Raw genomic sequence first — 15131 nt, 5'->3', positions numbered from 1 at the left:
GACAAAAGGCTTCATATTAGGATAGGGAGGTTTGGTCAGCATTGCTGTCTTAAAATCAGCATATTGAGGGCCAAGAGAACGACCTAGTTGAAAGACTTGGTCTTCGTCGGCAATAGGTTTCCCAATCGCAACAAGTTGATCACAAATATTCTTGAACTTTTTTATAAGATCTTCGAGTTTGAGGGACCCATTTTTCAGTGAATAGAAACTATCCTTCAACCAAGATTCTTGTTCTTTGGTTGCAGCAAGCCACACTTCACGAGCAGTGAGGCCACCAGTTACCATACTCAAGACTTCTTCAGACATCATTCCCCTAAGCCAAGTCATAAGCAATCCATCATTATTTTGCCATTGCAAAAATTCAGGATTAGGGACTTTCTTTCCATCGTCGATATTGACAGTTGATGGAAATGAGGCATTGGTTATTACATGGTGCTCTAATCCAAGACTCCTTACAAGTGGAAGTACTTGGGATTTCCGGATAAGATAATTGTTTGAGGTTAGCTTAATGGAAATAAGACTAGAGCATTGGTGGAATGATTGAATTGAGAGTTTGGGCTGGGATTGAGAGGATGAAGATGAAGCCATAGGCTCTGATACCATGAAGAAACTCGTGATTTTGAATTATATTCACTGGATGATTCTTATTGAATAATACGTAAGGTATTTATACATGCATATGGTATATTGTAAAAGGCAACTAAATTGTATGCCTTAATTGTAGAGATATTTACATATGGAAAGACTCAATCACTTTGATTTAGAATCGTTGAATATCTTGGGTAGTGATCTTTGGCCATGACCGTCTTGTCAATCACTGAACATGTTGCCACGTGAGTTTCTGGTTGATTTTGTATGTTTGGATTCGTTGAACATGTTGCCATGAGTTTCTAGTTGATTTGGTATGTTTGGATTCGTTGACTTATCATCTTAGAGTAGTTGGTTACGTTTTAAAGTATAAATAAGCTCCATTGATCAGTAAAATTTATTGAGAAAATTATCAAAAACACTTATCTTGTGGTTGGATCGAGCCCAAAGTAGAGCATCTTAGTTTGTCTTTTGCAATTATTTTTGCATTATTTAGGATCCCATGATAGGCCATCGATCAATTTGGTAATGTTATAGTTTTTAAAATAATTGTTGTTAGTTGTACTGTAGAAATAATCAGTTGTGAAAAGAATAATCAGTTAAATGAAAAAGAGCGTCGAACCTAGGGACCTTCACAAGAACTTGATTCAATTGCATATAGAAGGTTGCGAGGAGAAATTTGTAAGCCTGATCGTTATGTTGATATAGTGGCCTATTCCAATTATAGATAATGACGCTCTTTCCACTTATAGAGAAACAATAAGTAACCCTCAAAGTGTACAATAGAACTGAGCAATTGATGACAAAATGCAGTCTTTTCATAAGAATAAAACCTGGGAGTTAGTTACATTGCCCAAGAAAAAGAAAACAATTGGGTGTGAGTAGGTATATGCAAAGAAGGAAAGGTTTCCTCATAAGAATGAAATTTGATACAAAGCTAGATTAGTAGCAAAGGGTTCGATCATAAAGAAAGAATAAACTATAATAAAATATTTTCTCTAGTTGTGAAGCATTTTTCTATTCAAATTTTGCTGGCTATGGTTGCACAATTTGGGCTAGCATAATTTGATCTTTAACTAGCTCAACTTGATGTAAAAATTGCATTCTTATATGGTGATTTAGAAGAGGAAATTTACATGACTCAACTAGAAGGATTCAAGGTTGTTGGGAAAGAAAATTGGGTTTGTAAACTGACAAAGTCCTTTTATGGATTGAAACAATCTCCGAGACAGTGGTATGAGCAATTTGATCGATTCATAAAAGGGCATGACTCATGAGTACATGAGAAACAAATTTGAATATTGCGTGTATTTTTGCAAGCTACAAGATAGATCTTTCATATTCTTACCCTTGTATGTTGATGACATGCTAATAGCTTCTAAGAATAAAGATGAGATTGAAAAGTTGAATATTCAACTTAATTAAGAATTTAAGATGAAAGATCTGGGGGAAGTTAAAAAGATTCTTGACATAGAGATATGCATCGATAGGGCTCATGGCAGAGTTATCTTGTCTTAAAAGCAATATCTGAAGAAAGTGCTACAATAGTTTGCATACAAGACCTGTGAGCATCTCATTGGTTTGTCATTTCAAGATTTCTGCAAAATTGTCTCATTCGACAAATGTGGAACAAGAATATATGTTACAAGTTTTTTTATTCAAATGCAGTCGGTAACTTGATGTGTGCAATAGTGTGTATAATGCCTAACATTTGACAAGCAGTTAGTATAGTGAGTAGGTATATGCACAATCCTAGTGAAAGGCATTGGCAAGCTGTGAAATGGATTCTCCGCTACCTTCAAAAGACCGTAGATGTTGGTTTTCTGTTTAAGCAGGATGATTCACATAGTCAAGATGTGATTGGATATGTTGATTTTGACTATGCTGGTAATTTAGACAACCGACGGTTAACTATTAGTTATATATTTACTCTCACCGGAGGGCTAGTAAGTTAGAAATCTACATTACAATCTGCAATTGCTCTATCAACAACAAAAGTTGAGTACATGACAATTATAGAGGCTATTAAAGAGGCTATTTGGTTATAAGGCTTACTTAAAAACTTATGACCAGTACAGGATCACATTAATGTGTATTGCGATAGTCAAAGTGCTATTCACTTATCAAATAATTAAGTTTATCATGCATGTATGAAACATATTGACGTGTCAAGGCAAGAGTTAATTTTTTTTTTTTTACTACATTGTACTACAATTATAAATTTGTTTGGACTTCCGTCGGGCTTTGATTGTGGGGTGTATTTCCAATGACGTATTTGTAGATAATTAAATAAAAAGAAAAAAATAGACTTTGTAGAAAGGGTCAGGAGGTTTATATTTCAAAAAATATGCTGATGAACTAAAATATACCATGCATTCCCCATCCTATCATATGATAATGTAGACGATAGATACTGAAGTATAAGCGAGAGATATTTGTAAGAACTTACTAGCATCTGTGAGTAACCGGCACCCCTAAAGGCTGGAGAAGTAAGTGAAAGATTCATGTCAATAAAGAAACTAAAGAAACACACTTAATAATGATGTTTCTGGGGTTGCCCACTCCAGGTGCTTTAGCTCTTTTAGAGTCCATTATTGAAAGAAAAAAAACAAAGAAACTAAAGAAATCAGAAACATCACATTGGCATGATGAGATATTTTTCCTCTCGAACCCGTTAATCTTAGCTTCGCGGTTGGTTCACAAAACCAATAAACATTCTTGGGAGTCGTTTCAAATTTGCCAGGTTACCCATAGCATGAGAAACAAACAAAACTTTGTAAAGCAGAAGAGGGTAAATAAAACGTAATAACTAAAATAAACAAAAAAGGAAAAGAAAAGAAAAGAGAAAATTATGGTTCTTGAACAAATTAAAGAGGAGCTAGAAAGAAAATCACGGAGTGGTCGGAAATTAATCTAGCTATCTAGATAATTTGATTTAAGATATTGAATTTGTCCTTTGGCTCATTATGTGTGGATTATATTGGCGTAAATTTAGTTAAATGTAAAACCAAAACTCCAGCCGAGACTTATGTGAGCGTATGGATTTAACTTAAGTGTTCGATCCTATAAACTTAATTGTTTGATCCTATGTGGAGGAATTTCCATTTTATGAACTAAATTCACTATTAGACACATCTTTACCCTAATTAAACAAATAAATAACCTTGTGCAATGATTTAAAAAAAAAAGAACCAAACAAACAAAATGACAAACGTGGTTGGAATTACTTGGGTTTTTTATTTTCATTTTTAGGAATTAATTGGATTATTCTAACTTCTAATCGATCTTCCAGTACTAAAAATAGTTATATAGAATAATTATTATTAGGATAAAGTTATTTGCACTCTAAAAGAAATAAACTTTGAACACTCTTTGTTTTAAAATATATTTTATTACAAAAATACCCTTTCATGAAATTATTTAAAAGAACATAATTACTTCAACTTAAAAACAAAAATACTCTACACACCCATTTATTATAAATCCTAAATTTTTATTTTCTTCATCAATTCATCATCTGAGGTTCATGGAAGTTACAAAACCAAAATTGTACATTCTCCATTCGTACACTGATCAACACACAATGCAGCCAAAGGACAAATTCAATATCTTAAATCAAATCATTTAAATAGCTAGATTAATTACCGACCACTCCGTGATTTTCTCTCTAGCTCCTCTCTAATTGTTCAAGAACCATACTTTATCTTTCTTTTCTTTTCTTTTTTTTTTAAATTTTGGTTATTACTTCTTTTTCGCTTCTGCTTTATAAAATTTTGTTAAGATTTTGTTTGCTTCTCATGCACTGGCAAATTAGAAATGACTTCCAAGAATGTTACTTGGTTTTGCGAACCGGATGCGAAGCTGAGATTAACGGGTTCGACAGAAAAAAGATCTGATCACGTATATGTGCTGTTTCCAATTTCTTTAGTTTCTTTATTAACAGGATTTTTTCATTTACTTCTCCAGCCTTTAGGGGTGCAGGTTACTTTTGTTTCACAGATGCTGGTAAGTTCTTACAAATATCTCTCACTTATACCTCGATATCTATCATCTTCATATATAATCCTATGATGGGATGCATTGGAATGCATGGGATATGAAAATTTTTAGTTCATCTGCACATTTTTTAAATGCAAACCTCTAACCCTTTCTAAAAAGACGTTGGTAAAATGAGAACATTGCACAATTGTTTTAATCAGAATTAAAAGAAAAACTTTTGATACATACATTACAGAATAAAATATAGTGCATTTAAGTGTTTTTTTGTTTATTATTATTTTTACACGACATTTAATTGATAATAGAGTCATTGCAAGTACAATATTAATGAATCTCATTCGCATTACATACAATGATCATTAGTTTGGGATTTTTTTTTGACAGGCAGGAATTGCGTTAGGCCCCTCGTTTCTTGGACACAATGAAAAGGTGAGCAAAAAAATATTCACACCGAAGACCCAATTGGTGATTAGCGTCTTCGAATCTTTTGGTCTTATTTACATAACGTTCGTGACTAGCGTAAGAGCCGACTTAAGTATTATGACAAAATCTGGAAGACTGGGAATTGTTATCGGCATTGGATCTTATTTGCTTCCATTGATAGTAACATCATTATCGACCGTGATAGTAAACCAATTCGATCCATTGGATGGAGAGCTTGGAGAGTCCGTCCAAATGGTTACAGGACTAGAATCAACAATATCCTTCTACGGAATCTTGGAAATTTTGACAGATATGAAGCTCCTAAACTCAGAGCTAGGCCGCCTTGCTTTGTCTTCTTCCTTGACAAATACCCTATTGAACATGACATTAGGAACAGTTCTTGTAGTCCTGAGTGATATTCAAGAAGCGGGTATTGGAAGTATAAATCTTTTAAATCTCATGAGCTTCATGCTGATTGTTATATTCATTGTTTTTATCATCCGTCCTGTCATGGTTTGGATGATGAGGCAAACTCCTGAGGGAAAACGCTTGAAGAATGAACATGTAATAGCCTTGAATATCATGGTCGTTTGCAGTTATTTTGTTTCAGAATCCATGGGACTTATAGGGTTTTGGGGACCAATAATTTTAGGGGTTATCACGCCTTTAATTCCACCAATGGGATCCCTTTTAACAGACAAAATGGAAGCCTTTGTTTGGTCAGTGTTCTTGCCTTGCTTTTTAATCAATTCTGGCAAAGGAGTTAATTTGTTTTCGACCACACTCACTGGTTTCTTGATAGTAGAATTCCTCATATGGGTTGCTACTACTGTAAAACTTTTTGCCATTATAATTCCTTCACTCTATTATAAAATGCCCTTTATGGATGCTCTTTCCCTTGGCCTCCTTTTGAATTGTCGAGGCATCTATGATATACAAATCTTTAGCCGTAGCAATCGACGTAAGGTACTGTTTAATTACACGATCATATTTTGTTAAAAATTTAGACAAATGACTCTCTCTCTCTCTCTCTAGATATATATATATAGTATCTAAATTTTGATAATGTAAATGCAGATGCTGTCAGATGAGAGCTATGGCGTAATGGTCATGACAGCAATGTTGAAGTCTGCTATTGCTTTACCGTTACTTAGAGTTTTTTATGACACTTCGAGAAGATATGTAGCCTACAAAAGACGCACAATACAACACACCAGACATGATGCCGAGCTTCGCATTCTTGCGTGTATCTATGAAGAAAACAATGTTGCAACCATTATTAACGTCCTTGGAGCCTCCATTTTTCCTCAACGCCCAATGGAGCTCCATGTTTTGAACCTAGAAGAGTACGTTGGCCACTCTTTGCCTTTAGTGATCTCACATCGATTAGACAAAATGCCATCTTCTTCTAAACCAACGAAAATTGATTTCATCCTTAATGCATTTCGCCAATTTGAACAACAAAGTAGTGGCTCCCTTTCACTGCAATGCTTCACAGCCACTGCTCCCTATGATTCAATGCACGAAGATATTTGTTCAATGACATTTGAGAAGTGCACATCCCTGGTGATTATCCCATTTCAAAAAACCAATAGTTATGTTATCAAAAAGATAACGAAAAAGGTACTCAAAATGGCTCCGTGCTCGGTAGGAATTCTATTTGATCGTCGAGAATTTATGAACTCTAGACACATTTTCACGCATAGATCGGCGATAAATGTTTGCGTGATTTTTTTAGGAGGTCCCGATGATCGCGAGGCTCTAGCATATGGTGCTCGCATGACAGGTGATCAAAACGCTATGCTTACAATCATCCGATTCTTTGCTGTGAACCATGCTACTAAGGATTTGATTGAAGAAAAGAACGATTTGAACTTAATTAGTGGTTTGAGGATGAGTACCATGGACAGCAAAAATGTCAGGTACATTAAGCATAGTGTGAAAGAAGGATCAGAAACATTTCATGTGATTAATTCTATTGGCAATGATTTTGAACTCATATTGACCGGAAGAACACATGATTATTGTTCGCCGGTGTTGTCGGGATTAGTAGAATGGAGTGAAAGTCAAGAATTGGGAGTGGTTGGCGATATACTGGCTTCTTCAGATTTTAAGAGCAATGCATCAGTTATGGTGATGCAACAACAAGCTTCAGTTGTGGAAGAAATGGTGATTCAAAGCCCAGGATTTGTGCTGAAATGACGGGTTACTTTAATGTATGGATTGTCAACAAATAGATGAAGGGCAAAAATAATCAAAGCTCAATTGTTTGTCAAATTAATCATTTTTCTCTCCTGTTTTAAAATCCCTCAAATTGTTTTATCATTAGAAAACTTTTTGTAGAGTTTCAAATTTTATGTATATTTTACTATTTTAGCCATAAAAATTTTCATGAACGGATAATCAATTTTACCACATACGTCTAAGCAAAATAATAAAAGATACAAAAAATTAAATGTTACAAAATCTTTTTTTGAAAACTTGATCAATGGTTGAAGATTTTTTGATGATGAATTTTAAAACATAAGGAGCAAATGATTGATTTACTGAAACAGGAGGGATTTTGATAATTTTCCCATAGATGTAGCTGTGGCAACAAGTAGAAACAAGGAAAGATAGATGAAACCAATATAACCACCATTAACGTACTGCTCTATTTATAAGGAGGAAAAAAAATTACATAACTCCGAAAATTGAATAAGGATGATATCAATTAGTGAAATGCATTGAGGATGATATCAATTAGTGATGGCCGTTAATCTAATCGACGTGAGATCACAAAAGGCAAGGAGAGGCCAATATACTTCTCTAGACTCAGAATATAGAGGTCTATATGTAGGACTTCAAGGAGCATTGTGTCACGGGCTCGCTTGGCACTCAAGGTGGATACCCTTAGAAGTGGGGGTTAACTTAGAAATTGGGCCACCAAGACAACTAACTAGCTGGGGTGCACTTAGCAAAACCCCCACCAAGGCCCAAAGTCAACCAAGGCCCAAAGGTCTAGAACTCTCTACATATTATCCATTCACTAGAACTTTCTAGGACTCACCACTTGGATCCCTTAGTGTTTTGCCACTTGTAATAGAATTCTCTAGAATTAGGCATTCCAACCCCTATAAATATGGGTGAGCACCCATCATTCTCACAACCACCAACACACCCACACAACACACCTAGCACACTAGCTCTCAAGCTCTCTTGTACAAACACTCTTGTAATTATTCAAAGTGTAATACAATCATCTTTGGCTATTCCACTCTTACTTCCCTTAACATTTTCTCCAAGTGTGTGTGCTTGGCTTGTTTAGGGAGTAATCTAGGCTTACTTGGCGACTCACACGCTAAGGTCGCTCAAGTGCCGCACGAGAACTTGCTGCGCAAAACTATCACCCCGTGACAATTGGCCGCTATTGGCGGCATGTATCGACACAGAGTTTTATACAAACATTCTAAATCACCTTAGAACCACCAACTCTTGTGGACTAAAGGATTCTCGCTTACTACATATGCACTATTTAAAAGTTTATCCAACAACATATCTTCTTGAAGTGTCGTAGAAAACTCTAGCGGACTTCAACATTGATGTCAAAATTAAAATTTTTTGCTTGCATGGTGAATGGCTTGTCTGGGTTTTTGGTAAAATAAACAGTACCTAACGCTGATTGGCCCGGCTGAAATTTCGAATATCATAGATTCCTCGGCAGTTCAAAAGGAGGCCAAGAGAAATGGCATCGGAAAAGGGTATTTGTAATAAAGTGAACGAATTATGATGGCAAAAATTTTCATAGAGGTATCTATCCATATGAGGAACTATACTGTCAAGAAACCTGAGAAACTTATTGAAAATAAATTTACTCCTTTGCCAGCATTGATTAATAAGCAAGGCAAAAACACAGACCAAACGAAGGGTTCCATTTTATCTATAAAAGGAACCCTATTGGTGGAATAAGAGGTGTGACAGTGCCCAGTACTATTGGTCCCCAAAATCCCAAAATTCCCGCAAATTGTGAATCAAGAAAACTGCCAACTATCTCCACTGGATCTCAGGTTTTTGTATGAAAGTTGGGGAAAGTTTCGTGTGTTGTGCGCAGAATGCGGAATCAAGCGCACCGAATAATTATAGAAAAATAAAGGATACAAGAATTACGTGGTTCGGTAGTTAAACCTACATCCACGGAGGCAAGAAAGAATAATTGTTTATTTAACAATTAATAGAGTACAATATTTGAGTAACGAATCTCACTTTCCAGAAACCCAAATATACCCAGTACTCTCACACTCTGTAGGAAAGATAAATTCCCCAGATACACTTCTCTCACTTCTCTCAAAACTTAGAAACTTATAAGCTTAACAATTTTGGGATGCTTAACAAATGAAAAACTTCCTCTATTTATAGGAAGTATTTTGCACTATTACAAATTCGGCCTCCACCAACAATTTGCCAAATTGTCAAAGTTGTTGTGAATTTGTCAAATTGTCACATGCTTCACAAACTCCTTTGGCTTCAATTTCCACAATTCCAACCACATGCTTCATCCAAATTTCTAAGGGTTTGTGCCAACTTTTCAAGCTTTGCATGCTTAGCCACATTCATGTGTTAAATTTCCAAGGTCGGTGCCAACTTTGGCCAATTTGTCACTAAGTTTTGTCAACTTTTCAACAATTCTCCACCTCGGTGAAAATTTGTCCAAATTTGAGCCGACTTACTAAAGGATTTTCATCCCCAAAGTGGCTGCATCTCTGTGACTGCCTACATACCCAAAATTTAGGATCAAGCCAACTGTAATTCAAAATTCCCGAAGGACATATCTGAACACAATCGAAGGATAATGTTGAAATTTAACTCCAGAAACTACCTTCGTCAACATATCTGATGGATTATCTTTGGTATCGATCTTTCTCAACAACACAATACTGCTCTCGATAGTCTCTCTCACATAATGATATTTCACATCTATGTGCTTCGTCTGTGCGTGATTGTTGAGTGTTAGAAAATGCATATTTATAAAGGAAAAAATCGTCATTTTACATTTCAAGTCTTACTAACAACCCTTACTTTTATGTATTTAAGCTTCTTGTAATTTAATTATGTGTGTTTTATTTTAATTAAGTATTTTAGGGGCATCATGGTCATTTCACAATGAACGAGAGTTCAGACGGTAAAACGAACATCACTTTTGAACTCAGGACGGTCGAAAACCTTAGGGGGAGCATAAAAAGAAAAATGACACTGTTCACATGTACGATACTGTCTACGTTGCTGTTCACGACACTGTTCACATATACAGATCGATGACGTGGCATTGACCGATGATGTGTCATTGACTGATGAGGTGTATCAACTCCAGCATGTCTCAGACATGATTCTCTTTTCTAGCAACTCTGAAACCACAAGGCTGAATCATATAGATTTCTTCTTCCAAATCTCCATGTAAGAACGTCGTCTTAACATCCAATTGAGTCAACTCTGACTCATATTCTGCAACTAAGGCAAGTAGGATATGAATGGAAGCATACTTTATAACTGGAGAGAAAACTTCATTGTAGTCAATATATTCCTTTTGAGCAAAACATTTTGCCACGAGTCTTGCCTTGTATCGAGGAGTTGATACATGCCACGAGTCTTGCCTTGCATCATTAGAGTTTGCAAAGATTTCTCTCCAGCATGTCTCAGTCGTACATGCCATAACTTGGTCGTGTCATTGTGCGCATCAACAACATTTGCTTCATCAGTTGTACCTCCCTTCAAATAGTACAGATTGTGACGTCGAACCCCTTACAGAATCACCATAGCCCCATGTGTAAACTTCATTATACCATCTTCAATGATAACCTTGTAGCCTTTAATTTCCAAAGCACCCACAGAAATTAGATTTTTCTTTAAAACTGGAATAAATCTAAGCTCTTTGAGTTCTCTAACCATTCCATCAAACATTTTGAGCTGAATTGTTAGTATCCCCATTGTGCGACAAGGTTAATCATTCCCCATCACAACTGCACCGAATTCCAAATTATGAAAATCTATAAACCATTCTTTAATAGGACACAAATGATAGGTTGCTCCAGTATCAAGTATCCACTCGCTCGAACTAGCCACGTATGCTGCAGGAGTAATACTTAGTGAATAATCAGAATCTTCATCTTTCCGTGCCATGTTTGCTACTGCTGGTTTCTTCTTATCTCTCTTTTGAGCCTTTGGACAATCTTTCCTCCAATGACCCTTTTCATGACAAAAGGCACACTCGTCTCGAGCTATATTTCTGCTTCTCGATTTGGATCGAGAATTCTTTCCACCACGCTTTTTCTTTTTCTTCATCGCCCAATCTCTGCTCACCAAAGCTTCAGACGATGCTCGTTCAGAATTTTTATTATTATTTCGAATCTCCAAGTTAGTCAATGCTGTGCAAACATCTTTGAAGATGATCACGCTTTTCCCATATATCAAGGTAGTCACAAAATGGCTATATTCCTCTGGTAGTAAGTGTAACATAATTATAGCCTTTGACTTCATCCTTAATATCTTCATCAAGATTCTTCAAATCAGCAAGTAACTTTTACAAATTTTGAGACATGGTCGTGCATTGACACCCCAGGCTTCATTCGAAAGCCATATACTTGGCTCATTGCATGAAGGCGATTTTCAGGACTTTTTAGCAAGTACTTCTCCTCCAATGTACGCCACAAAGTCATCGCACACTCTTCATCTTTCACCAAGTATTTCACCTCCTTGGTCAAATAAGATCTGATCTGACCACAAGTTTTTTCATTCATATGATCCCAAATTTCTTCATCATACAAGTGTCTTTTATTTTTCAGAACAACATCGAGATCGATTTGAATAAGGGTATCCAAAACTTCGCACCTCCACATGCTAAAGTTGATTTTCCCATCAAACTTTTCAACATCGATCTTCTGGCCTCCTATAACAGGTGTTGAATAACGATTTGACAAATCTCGCTTTCCACCTGAAGTGTCTCCTGAAATAGTCTCGATAGATCTCTCCCCAATTCTGGAAGTTTCACCTTCTACTATTTTCTCAACGAAATATTTCCATTTGAAAAATAATCTCTATGATGTTAATTTCGCGTGAATAAATGCACCAGGAAAGTTCCCAGGAGACTGAACGGGAACTCGATCCTAATTAAAAACAAGAATCCTTAGACTTTTATAGCCTTTGTTGACAGAACTTTCCTAGACATGCAAAAATACACACTACTTACAATAGACTGTCTCCCAAGTACAAATGGTCGTCTCCACTGTATTCGTGAATAGTACTATATGTGAACAGTACCGTATACGTGAATAGTACCGTATACGTGAATAGTTGTTGTGCGCGGAATGCGGAATCAAGCGCACCAATATTTATAGAAAAATAAAGGACACAAGAATTACGTGGTTCGGTAGTTAAACCTACATCCACGAAGGCAAGAAAGAATAATTGTTTATTTAACAATTAATAGAGTACAATATTTGAGTAACGAATCTCACTTCCCAGAAACCCAAATATACCCAGTACTCTCACACTCTGCAGGAAAGATAAATTCTCCAGACACACTTCTCTCACTTCTCTCAAAACTTAGAAACTTATAAGCTTAACAATTTTGGGATGCTTAACAAATGAAAAACTTCCTCTATTTATAGGAAGTATTTTGCACTATTATAAATTCGGCCTCCACCAATAATTTGCCAAATTGTCAAAGTTGTTGTGAATTTGTCAAACTGTCACATGCTTCACCAACTCCTTTGGCTTCAATTTCCACGATTCCAACCACATGCTTCATCTAAATTTCTAAGGGTTTGTGCCAACTTTTCAAGCTTTGCATGCTTAGCCACATGCATGTGTTAAATTTCCAAGGTCGGTGCCAACTTTGGTCAATTTGTCACCAAGTTTTGTCAACTTTTCAACACCGTGACTATGGCAAGCTTTGGGGTCTGTATCAAGGCTTAATCCTTGCCTGGAATGCTGGCATAAGACGTCTCTTGGTGGAAATGGATAGCCTCTGTGTTACTCAGATGATCTCTAAGCAAGTGGTTGTACTTAATGCTTTCTATGCTTTAGTTGTTGCTAATCGTGATTTATTAAACAGAAACTGACAGATTTCTATCACTCACATCTATTGTGAAGCAAATTCAGTTGCGGACTTCGTGGCTAATATGGATTACTCAATTCCTTATAGTTTACATTTATTCTCTAGCCAGCCCATGAGTGTTTATTCTATTATTTCGCAAGATATGTTTGGGGTCTTTCAACCCCGTTATGATGAGCCCCTTTTAATAATTAAAAAAAAAAACTGCCAACTATCTTGAGATGCATGGCCAACATATTATAATGCTTGGGTTTTCCCTTAGGAGTTTGCCGACGGGAGGACAAAAACAACAAAAGCCATGACTTACAATAAGCTCAGGTTTTTCAAAAAGGCATCACTTTCGGTGCCCGCTTCTGGAACTTCACTCACAAGTACAAAAACTATTCCATATGCCGTGCTCATTAAGCAACTGTTAACGAAGAAGAGAGAACAAGGCGGCCTAGCTCTGAGTTAGGAGCTTCATATCAGTTAAAATTTCCAGGATGATAGATATCAGTTAAAATGAAGAAGAGAGAGCAAGGCGGCCCACCCCATCATATATTACAAAGATGATAGATGTCGTATGGGCAGAGCTCAGAGATGTAAGTGCTTACTAGCATCTGTCAAACAAAAGTAACCTGCACCCCTAAAGACTGGGGAAGTAAATGAAAAGCTCTTGCGAAAAAAGAAACTAAAACAATCGGAAACAACACTTGTGTGCGATGGCAATGATATGTTTTTCCTTTGGTTATCGGACCCACCAATTTTTGTCTCTCTAGTGGTTCACAAAACCAATTAACATTCTTCGGTTGTACTTGTGCCTCCATAGACATTTCTAATTTGCCAATTTACGTGCACCATGAGGAAGAAAAGTATTGGTAGAGAAGGGTAGAAACAATTTTGTGATAACCCAAAAAAAAAAAAAAAGAAGAATGAAATGTATGGTTATTGAACAAATTAAAGAGGAGCTATAGAGAAAAGTACGGAGTGATCAGAAATTAATCTAGCTAAATGAATAATTTGATCAAAGATATGGTATTTTGTCATTTGGCTGTTATTGTGAGGATCTTTTTGGTGTAGATTCAGTTACACTTGAAATCAAAACTTAAGGCCAGATCTATGCACCATGACTGATTGAACTTATTGTTTGATACTTTTAAATAAGAATTTCAATGTATTTTGAATTGAAATTCACAATAAAAAAAAAATTTAATTGTAAATTAATAACTTTATGAAATAAAAAAATTAATTCTTGAATTATTGTAATATACATCGATATTCTTGAGCCCGAAACATTGTTTTAAAATTAAAAACTTAAAATTTGTGTTAAAATTTTCAGGGAGATTAATATTTTCTCCTACATGTATGATATATATATATATATATATATATATATTTTAGCTCATAAGTTAAGCATAAAATCTTAATTAAGCATAAAATCTTAACATAATGAAGAGGTAAGTAAACAAGTGATACAACCCAAAAGCCTTAGGAAGGAAATTGCCATTTGTCCCTAAATTTTAACGGTGACTTTTGGCTTTCACATGACAGGAGCTTCCCTAGCAAGTTCAAACAGGTCTTGTCCAGTAACAAATCATTGATCTCGGCTTTATTTTTGGCAATTCAAGCCACACAAAAAATTAAGCATATTTCTATTCTCCTCGGTTAATAAAACCATACTTTCAGTTGCTTATCAAATTCTTTTTTTCTTTACCATTTTCCTTCAGCAATTGGCAAATTAACAATGGCTTCTCCGACATCAGCGAAAAATTTCACTGTTTGCCAACCATTTGCAACGATGGTGTGGGGAAGTGTAGGATTCGGATCTGAACAACCAAATTTCAATATTCCAAATTTGATTATTCCGATTACTTCAGTTACTATATTATCAGCAATTTTTTGGCTCATTCTCAGGCCTCTCGGAAATCATACCTTTGTTTCACAAATGCTAGTAAGCTCTTACATTTCTATAATTTTTATACAAAATAATCTGAAATGCAAGCGTCTACACTTTATAAAATACAAATTAAAACAGTGACTAAATTGCCGTAATTTG

General features: G+C 35.7%; 1 protein-coding gene across 1 annotated transcript; it reads left to right on the top strand.

Moving 5' to 3' along the window:
• The first annotated feature begins 5262 nt into the window (after positions 1-5262).
• On the top strand, positions 5263-7212 carry LOC18037924 (cation/H(+) antiporter 26). Its single transcript, XM_024182598.1, has 2 exons — positions 5263-5976; positions 6088-7212. Exons 1-2 carry the CDS (start codon positions 5263-5265, stop codon positions 7210-7212), a joined length of 1839 nt encoding a protein of 612 aa, XP_024038366.1.
• The last annotated feature ends 7919 nt before the right edge of the window (positions 7213-15131 follow it).

Source organism: Citrus clementina, unplaced genomic scaffold (genome assembly GCF_000493195.1).
Source record: "Citrus clementina cultivar Clemenules unplaced genomic scaffold, Citrus_clementina_v1.0 scaffold_6, whole genome shotgun sequence".
NCBI classification, from domain to species: Eukaryota; Viridiplantae; Streptophyta; class Magnoliopsida; order Sapindales; family Rutaceae; genus Citrus; species Citrus x clementina.
Note: the sequence above shows the minus strand (reverse complement) of the source record. Positions and strands in the feature narration are given on the sequence as shown.